At 34.6% G+C, this 10,431-nt stretch overlaps 1 protein-coding gene across 1 annotated transcript in view; it reads right to left on the bottom strand.

Annotated features, from left to right (window-relative positions):
* Positions 1–592: 592 nt before the first annotated feature.
* CADM2 (cell adhesion molecule 2) overlaps positions 593–10,431 on the bottom strand; it is a 253,313-nt gene continuing 243,474 nt past the window's right edge. The window contains exons 8-9 of the mRNA XM_044913865.1: positions 1,744–1,869; positions 593–711 (exon numbers count right to left, since the gene is read on the bottom strand). Coding sequence (XP_044769800.1) covers positions 593–711; positions 1,744–1,869 — 245 coding nt within the window. The remainder of the gene's footprint in view (positions 712–1,743; positions 1,870–10,431) is intronic.

The following is a 10,431-nucleotide window of genomic DNA, read 5'->3' as shown; positions in this document are numbered from 1 at the left end:
ATACAGCTTCACCAGGATAATCTCAAACATTCCAGAATCTATTCTACAGTGTTTTCAGTTGTGTTTTCTAGGGCATATATTTCCAAACATGTCTTTGAAGGCAGACATGTAGAAAACATTGTTTGTAAACCTCTAATTTCTGATTGAACTTAATCACATTAGGTCTTTACCTAATCCTGTTCCTTGTGAAAGCTGTCCAGTGGTAAATTGACAAAATTTATGATTTAAAGGGAAAAAACGAGGGCAAAAAAAAAACTTTGCATACTTTTTTTTCAATGTATAAAAACAATTCAATACCATGATCCAAGGAGATGATTAACATTGTTAAGGCTGTATATTCAAGCACTGTATGTTAAAAGAGCAATGGTGTGGAATTTAGGCAGTAAGAAATGTCCTGCATTATGGATGGTACAGTAATTAAAGAATGATGCTTTCGACAGCTGATTGTTGGTATACACTGGCTACTGATAGCAGTACGGTATGGAAGTTAATAAAGGTAGCAGAAGATGGTAGAAATGAATTCTGAAAGATGATAGCCAGTTTTCTCCAGCAGCCAGCCTGGTAAGGAAAACTCATAATCTTGGCCTGTATTTTAAATGAAATACTCCTTTTTCTCTTCAGCATTGACTTGGCTGCCTTCAGCATTGATAATGGCTGTGTCAGCATCTGGTGCATCCTCAGCCCCTTTAGCTTCATTTGTTAAGTACGTTCCTGTGGGTATTGGGAGGAAAAAAAAAATATATATATATATGTTAGTTCTGTGAGACTGGTTAAATAGCCAGCATTAAAGCTACATTCATTTAGGCAGGAGCTTTTGCCAGATTTCTGATATGTTGGAACATATTCTGAGACATCATAAGCCACACAATTCACTCTTGTGCTGTTGTGCACTATCTTTCAGTTTTCAGGTATATGTTATATGTGAATCTGTGGCCAGGTTAATTAGAGGTGACTGCCTAACTGGAGTGGGGAATGAGTAGTTTGATTTCTTTAATGATGGCAACAGACCATGTGCTCTGTGCAGCTGTAGCAATCAGGGTCCTTTGTTAAGATGTTGATAATGATCACATCAAACATGTCATCTTTCAACGGGCACCTGGGTGGCTCAGTTGGTTAAGCGACTGCTTTTGGCTCAGGTCATGATCCTGGAGTCCCTGGATCGAGTCCCGCATCGGGCTCCCTGCTCGGCAGGGAGTCTGCTCCTCCCTCTGACCCTCCCCCCTCTCATGTGCTCTCTCTCTCTCTCATTCTCTCTGTCTCAAATAAATAAATAAAATCTTTAAAAAAACAAAACAAAACAAAACAAAAAAAACGTGTCATCTTTCATTTTGAAAACTCCACTTAAAAGTAGGTTATGTCAATAGTTTGCTACCCAACCCATTGCAAAAAAAATTACATATTTTCTTCACTTATATGGCCAGATGTGTGTCTATAAACCGATGAACAAAAAATGTTGACCAAATGTTTAACATCATAGTTGAATGTCAAACCTAGAGATAAATTACAAACTTGCTTTTTTTCTGAGCCGGTGACTCACTTTGTGACCTTTGGCCATTGGCTAGACATCATTTTGCTAAACCGAACCAATTTTCATTAAGTAAAATAATCAAGACTTCCCTGAAGTAATTTCATATTTAGATCTCTTCACATATATGCATACACTCATTTAATATTTCGTGATTAAGCTAGTCTTTAGAATATTTTTTTGTCAAACTTGAGACTACTTTATTAAATATTACCTACCTTTATGTCTTGCCAGATATCGACCAAGCAGAAATATAGAACACAGTGTGACAAATACAACTACAGCCACTATTCCTCCTATAAGAGCATGATCAGGGCCAGTCTGGCCAGCCAGAGCATTGGGATCTAGAGAAGAGAATAAAATATCACAGAAATGGTATGTTATTTAAGCATAGAGTATATATCTGCATTAGAATGAGTTCTTGAAAAGTAGTTCATTTCTACTGAAATAAAATTTCATTAATGTGTATTAAACCAACCATCTAGTCAACAAGTATTCATTTGTATAACATACCTGGGGATATAATATTTGCCACATCAATCACAGTTGTCATTGACTTTACATTTTAAGACTAGATAAATGAATGCGCAGAAACTTTTTTTTTCTTTTTAGAGGGAGAGAGAGCACAGTTTAGGGCAGGGGAGGGGCAGAGGCAGAAGGAGAGAGAATCTTAAGTAGACTCCCCACTCAGCATAAAACCTAAGGCGGGACTCAATCTCACGACCCTGAGATCATGACCTGAGCTGAAATCAAGAGTCCCACACTTAACCAACTGAGCCACTCAGGTGCTCAAATAAACATATATAATTTTGCATGGTTTTATGCTCTTCCTTCCTCTTCTCCTTCTGAATATATGTGTGACTGTGTGTGTGCATGTGCACATGTGTGTATTTTTTAGTGTGATGAACACAATTATATCATTCAAAAAATAAAATTATGGGAAATGCTGAGACTGAGATGATAACTTGGAATTTATTATCATATAAATCTTATTTAAAGCTATAGCAATTGACGAACTTCCCACAGGCATAAGTCTAGATAGAGAGGAGAAGAAGTCTGAAAACTGAACTGAGGAACTCTCATATCTAAAGTCCTGGAAGGACTTCCAGCAGAGCTGACTGAGAAGGAGAGAACAGTGAGATAGGAAAATATCCTGCAGAGTACATTGTAGTTGATCAAAGGAAAGAACATATTTCAAGGAGAGGACAGTGTTACAAATTGGGTTAAATGTGATTGACAGAAGGAGGAAAATGAACACTCAGTGTAAAAGATTAAGTGCCTATTTGACTTGTAGTTTTAGAGAAAGTAGCTGGAGAGATACAGATTAATAATATACTCTCACATTTGGCCTTTAGTAAAATTACAGGGAAGAGATGAACCCAGCAAAGGATAGCCAGTTTTCAAGCAGAAAGAAAAAGATCAAAAGAAAGCCTAGACAACTGGGAACTGCAAAGTTTTAGAAAATCAACTACTTATAGAAGTCACACAATAAGGGACAAAACCGAGTGAACCTTTGAGCAATAAAACCCACTAAGGCTCAGCCCTACTGCAACAATCAGATTGAGTATACTGCCTACCCTCCCAAGCCCATGTTGCCGATATCTTCATGGTAACTACTTATATTCTAAAGGAGGGATTTAGAGGATAAAGTAAAGAAATAAATTAGGCGTGACAATTATGCCTTCAAAAGATCTTGAAGTATGACAATAGGCACATGAATATGACATATTAGGAGTTTAATGTGTTTTTAATGAAACTATTGTGGAGAAAGTAGCATATGTTTAGATAGGAAAAAAAGTCTACTTAAAACCAAACAACCTCAGGATCCCCAAGCCTGGTGAAAGCAAGAAGTGGAGTATAAAAGCTGGGTAGTTCCCATGAAGAGCATGTTCCCAAACATCCACTTCAAATGTGGCCATGGAATATAACTGACAGATTGAACCTCCCATAGGGTAGAACTGGGGGAAGCACATAAGAGTGTACAGAAGAGAATTCTTCTGAGAATTTCTTCAAGGAATTACAACTGCTGCCAAGGCAGAGGGATCGTTTAATGCTAGCCTGGCATGTTTTCATAATTGCTATGGATAATGACTACTCAGTGTTTCCCATTCTTTATTTCCAAATGGGAACAATTATAGTAAGAAGCACTTCCTCATGGCTGTCTTCTAGCACTGCATTTTGTATATGTGTAGAGGGGAGAATTACTAATTTGTCTTCAGGTTTATTTGTCCCTGGACTAATGTATCCAGATATGATGAAGAGGATTGTGGATATTTAAAGTTCTTAGTCTTTGAGTTGGATATGTTGGCTTGATGGGACGTTAGGTTGTCTTTTTGGACAGGTATGACAGTTGTTTGTGTAAGGAAAACAGGTGAAAAATATTTGGTGATCAGAAGGGTATACTGGGGAAGATACTTCTAGCTAATAGCAAACTTGCTTTCTTTTCTTTCAGTACACAGAGCTAATCATTTTCCAGCTTCAATTCAGTTGAGTGTAACAATGTGATCTGGGCTCTGGACAACTGAATGAAGGTCCAGCCAATAAAAACATCCCACATGTAACTCTCCAGGGTGATCTCAGGAGATACAAATTGAAAACGAGAGAAGCTATAAGAGTAAGTAAGGCAATAGATCATTCAGTCTCCACCTGGAAGGAAATTGCCCAACTAAGCATACATGCATTGAACTATTCAAGGGTAAAAACAAACAAACAAACAAAAGTTTATTTTAAAAACACCGAGTATTAAAAAGTTAATTTGTCATGGCAGCTTTTGCTAATGTACCTTTCTATTATATATTTCTTGTATTTTCCTTAATTTCTGGCATTGGCTGTAAATCTAAAAATTAAAAAAACAAGAAAAACAGGAAGAAAAAGCATCAAAAAATAAACCTGTCATGTCTCAGAATTCCCCATTCTTATTCCTTGCTTAGATACTTCAGAATCAGTTTCAAATCCCACTTCTTGCTCAAGTCCCCAAATGCAGATAGTCATAAATCATTTCTATTTTGTTTGCTAAATATCTCTCAGAACTGAGCACTCTTTTGGGGAACTGAGAAATCACTCCTGTTCATACATCTCTGTACCTATCTCATTTCCTGAAGGTAAATTCTGAAATGCTATTGCTGGACCAACTGGTATAAACATTATTTAAAGACTTTTGATAAATATTGCCAAGTTATGTTGTAGAAAGACTGTATGAATTCATCCTGTACCACCTACATCTGAAGGATTCCCCCCCAGTATTAACATCAGATATTAAAATTTTAAAAATTTGCCAAATATTGATGTGTTAAATATTTAGTATTTACATGTTACCATAAATATATCTAACTACTTTTGCCTATATGAATTTATTAATTTGAAATGGCTGCTTATTCAGTTTAACGCTTTTTTTTTAAGATTTTATTTATTTATTTGACAGAGAGGGACACAGCGAGAGAGGGAACACAAGCAGGGGGAGTGGGAGAGGGAGAGGTAGGCTTCCCACAGAGCAGAGAGCCCAGTATGGCGCTCCATCCCAGGACACTGGGACCATGATCTGAGTGGAAGGCAGATGCTTAACGACTGAGCCACCCAGGCGCCCCTGGTTTGACCGACCATTTTTCTATTCAAATTTTCTGTTTCAACGGCTCTCTCCATAGAAAGATGAATATTTTTAGCAACTTATTTTTATTTATTCTACATTTATTGTCTTCTCAGTGATGGATAAGTATTATAATTTTATGTAACCAAATCTATCAAACTTTTGTATTATGATGTCTGACTTGTGGATCATGATTTGAAATGCTTTGCCCATGATGAGATTATACACATATAGATTTATGCTGTTGTCTAACATTTTTATTGTCATATTTTAATCCATCTAAAATGTATCTTGGTCTATGGTTTGAGGCTAAAGTAAAACAGAACTTTATGTTCCTTTCTTTCTTTCTTTCTTTCTTTCTTTCTTTCTTTCTTTCTTTCTTCTTTCTTTCTTTCTTTCTTTTCTTCCTTCCTTTCTTTATCTCTCTCTCTCTTTCTTTCTTTCTTTTCTCTCTCTCTCTCTCTCTCTTTCTTTCTTTTTTAAGAGTGAGTTGGGGGGCAAAGGGAGAGGGAGAGAGAGAATCTTAAGCAGCTTCCATGCCCAGCAAAGAGCCCAATGTGGGGCTCCATCTCACAACTCTGAGATCATGACCTGAGCCCAAATCAAGAGTTAGACAATTAACCTGGCTGAGCCACCAGGTGCCCTTGTACTTTATTTTCTAAAGCATTATGTCTAGTATTTGTCAAGATTATATTTAACATTTTTATTTCATGACCATGAAACCTACTCAGTTTTCCTATTAGTTTAAGTAGTGTTTATTTAGTATAACAATTCCATTTAAACATCTGGGAAAATGCTTTTCTTTGTTGAACATCCATTATTTCTCTTATTGAAAATATTTTTCATTGGATACAAATTAATTTTTTATTCCCTTTGCCCATACTTGCATTTTCTTTATTATTAATGTTGAAATATTTTGAAGAAGGATTCTCTGTTCTGATGCTGGTATTTATTCCTGCTCAGCTTTAATGCTGCAAATCAATCCACCTACAGAAACTGTCTTTGAAATGAAATGTGTATCATATGATATTTGTACATAATGGGTGTACTGGAGAGGGAGTCTTGGGATGTAGATCATTACTGGTGAGAGATTTCACTGATTTACTTCATGCATTTTGCCTATACTCTTCATTCCCACAGTAGAATCTCAGATATGTGGACCATCCCCCCCCCTTTTTTCTGTACAGTAAAACAATCTTTTAGAATTTGTTCAAATAAATTTAAATTTATCATGTTCTTCATTGCATATATTTTCACTGGATTTCAGATACATTTATAGTATATTAATAAGACTTTCAGAGAAACTAATGCAAACACATATCTATTTGACTCTAGTCATTAATGTTCTAGATATACTCTTATAACCTATGAAGTAAACACTTAAACTTTTAGCCTTCAGCTCATCAGCAAAATAAGTCCACATACAGTCCCAGGATTTTTAAGATTTCAAAGATAGGATGGATATAGATAATGTTACTTTGCACATCTATTTGTGAATATATTTGTTTAAAAAAAACTAACACTGTTGGTTATGCTTTTTATTTTTCCCCCATAACTCTTAGAACTAAAGTCTGTCTTTAATTCCTACAGTTAGCAACTAAAACAAGTGACTGAAATTGAGGATCAGAGAAGTATCATCCTAACAATGCAAAAATAATATATAATTTAAATGGCTAAGTCCCAGTGGGAATCTCTCATATATCCTTTCTCTCATTTCTCTCCTACTGTCATAGCAATAAAAAAAAAAAAAAATGAAGTACAGCCTTCAGAAGTTCCTTTACAGATAGCTGAGTCTTCATTATTATTCAGATAAATACATCATATATCTTAAAGACCATTATTCATTCTCAAGTGTTAGTCTATGATTTGTGGGAGTTAGTCTATTAACACTGGAGTGGGTAAATCCCAGTGGATTTGGCAATATATTAGCAGTCTCTTTAGTTGACAATGCACAAAACACAAAGAATATTGTAGAATTAAAACTTTCTGAACTTAACATCTTTCAATTAGGGTTACTGGACACTTAGTAAAGGCCTCCAAAGAGAAAATTATGTTAAATAATAATATTTAGGGTTAGTAATTTCTGATATTTAGAAGAGTAGAAAGTAACCTCAAAGTATAGTTTTATTTAACACCTTAACATGGAGAATCCTAAATTATGTAATTCTATCTCTGAAATCATTGCTGGGGGTTTCTATCAAGTAGCTTGTCTGTCATATGTTTCCCCTTAAAATGAGAAGTATAAACTCCCAAGAAAAGAACATCTGACTTTCTAGGATCACATCATGCAGAAATTATAAGTGCTACATAGTTTTTAATCCAAGTGTTAGAATTATTTTATGATAAATAATTTTATAAGTTATCATATATATGATTTCCAGTTTGAACAAAATGGTAGGAAAGAAGTAAAATTAAAATCATTTTATGTAAACATTTTAAAATTAGGTTTCATGGCTATTTTTAAGAGAATGATTTTCATTATATGTTAAAATAAATATGTTTTCAAGGCCATATTTGGATTAACAATTGTAATTTTTTTAAACGATAAGATTCTAAGGATATGTACGCATAATAAGAATGCTATTCACATACTCATGAAATTGATAAGAAGTTTTTAATGTTTTCTTATGAAATCTAATAAATATTATCTACAAAACTGTTTAAATGTCAGGGTTCAGACTATACATTCATTATCAATAGTTCAGTATCAATTTAAAAAGTATGGAATAGTGAATTGGATAGTAGATTAGAAAAGTGTCAGTTAGGTTTGAGGCTAATGTAAAGAGAAATCTTTGGCAAATCTAGGGATTGAATTCAATGTCAATATTGAAAAATATGAATAAGATAAAGCTGGAATGAATACAAGAATTAGTGAAAGAAACAAGTGCCTCTTATGGAAAAGTCAATAAATAGTTCCCTAGTAACAACCATCAGAGTCGTGGAAAGTCAAGATTTACATGAATTAAGTACAGAGTAGTATAAATTTGGACCAAATATGACCAGACTGCATGATAAGAGCCACTTCAACAATAAATACACTTATATTACTATTCTGTACCCATTTTGGAGGATTTTTTTAAGTGATTGAAAACTCCTGGAGAAACTTCAGTTTAACTATAAAATGGTTCAAAAATATGAAATTCAACTCAAAGGTAAGTGTAAAACTGGGATTGTCACCTTTAGAAATAGAAAGCATATATGATTTTTCAAGTTGTTTCCCTAAGTGTTTCTGAGTCACAGTCAAACGATATCTAGCATTTCTACTGAGTTTTCTCTTTGTTGGGAATGTACTTACTTTGGGTATTTAAGACTTTAAGAAAGTAGGGTATTTTTATTTTAAGAAACTGCTATTGCCTGAATTGTGTTTCCACAAAATCCATATGTTGAAGTGCTACTACTCACTGTAATGGAACTTGGAGATGGAACCTTTGGGAGAAAACTAGGTTTAAATCAGTTCATGATGGCGAGGCCCTCATGGTGAGATTAGTGCCCTTATAAGAAAAAATACCAGAGCTAACTCTGGTAAAAATTTAAGGCCATAGAAAATAGATTTGGAGAAGTTTGGACAATCCATACTCATTCCCAACCAAATTTTTTGTAGACAAATAGAAGATCCAAGACTGCACCAATCAATTTCTTTTAGTTAGTTACCTATAATTGAGTTGTACATTGTATTAGGTGTTGTATGAGTTAACACTGCAAACCCCTCTATCCATTCACCCACTGATGTATCATAGCGGTTAAGATGTAACGATTGACACCAAGAGCATCAGATGAAATCAATCTTGGAATGAAACTATGTTTCATTGTGTACACAAATAGAAGGAAAACAGTAGAATAGAAGAAAAGTCAGTTAAAGTCTTCAAGTGAAAGAAATTGCTCACAAAATCCTGGATTTAGAAATTGTTCATACCAAATCTTAAACCACTTACTGCTACTGATTTGAGTTTAAACAAGTTTCTTAACCTTTTCATCTTTAAAATGTGAATAATTCTTATTTTCCAAGGTTGTCAAAGGTTAAATGTGTTACTGTACATAAAGAGCTTAGAGGAATATCTGACAAATGTAATGTAAGCACTATCTAACAGTTATACGGGGGAGGGGAGGAAAGTGGAAAATATAAATCGCTGAAAAATACAGCTTTCCTTTTTTAACTTTTAAAGATTCATTCAGGGACTTTTGCTCTACATGGTAATGGTGAACCATCCTAAGTGTCTAAATATTTGAAAAATGGGGAGGGGATATTAATAGAAGAAAATTTGCATAACATGAGATTGAAGAAAATGAAACTAGTGGGAGTTTGATGGGTGAAGATTAAATGAGAGAATAATTTATTGAGTATTTAATCTATGCCAGGTTCTGTATTATAAATGGCTCATTTTATTCAAAGCATGCAAAGTGTTGACTCAGAAAATCATAGTTATTATTAATGTAAAGATTGATAAACCATGGGACAGCTTATCTAAGCAAGTTTTTGGAATAGTTTTTGAAAGACTCAAAAATATTATGAAAGTCAGTTTTTAGAATGTGTCAGATGACTTCTATTTTGAGAACAAGTTTGTTGAGGTAATTTCTAGCATTTTATTTTTTCACACAATTGTATTCTCTTTTCTTCTATCCTGAAGAGGAATTCAATGCCCATCCATGCTAAGTGACTTGACTTCCTGTTAGTGCTGTTTCTTCAACCCTTAAAATGTTCTTTCCCTCTGCCTAATTAAAGTCCAAACAACATTGATTGGTCTCCCCATGTCAATTAGCCCTGAATTGTTTCATTCAGAAATTGTTTTTCTCTTGAATTAATTCACTTGCTTAATTTTATGTTTCCCCAAAGATGGAAGTTTACTTGAAGATGAAAGTTACATCTTATATTTGTAATATGGCTGAAATAGCACTTTTACACAGTTCTTAGAACCCAGCAGATTGAGTGAATGAATGGATAATATTAAATTCTTACACCAAATTCCAGACAGAAGCTGGATCTTTAGATACCATTTGCTGTGCTGAGTACAGCACAGCACTCCTTCACAGTATTAAATTATTTGTTAAAAAATAATAATGCTGTCCCTATTTAAATATTTTAGAAATTAGTGCTAAGTAAAAATGGCTCATCCAGATTTGTACTTAATGCTTTGAATAATTTGGTTCTAACATTAAATTTGAATTCTTACTATGTATTAAGAGTCTATTTTATGGGTGCCTGGGTGGCTCAGTTGGTTAACGACTGCCTTCGGTTCAGGTCATGATCCCAGGGTCCTGGGATCGAGTCCCGCATCGGGCTCCCTGTTTGGCAGGGAGTCTGCTTCTCCCTCTCCCACTCCTCCTG

The sequence above is a fragment of the Neomonachus schauinslandi genome, chromosome 1 (assembly GCF_002201575.2).
Source record: "Neomonachus schauinslandi chromosome 1, ASM220157v2, whole genome shotgun sequence".
NCBI classification, from domain to species: domain Eukaryota; kingdom Metazoa; phylum Chordata; class Mammalia; order Carnivora; family Phocidae; genus Neomonachus; species Neomonachus schauinslandi.
The sequence above is the reverse complement of the archived record's forward strand: the minus strand, read 5'-3'. Positions and strand labels throughout refer to the sequence as shown.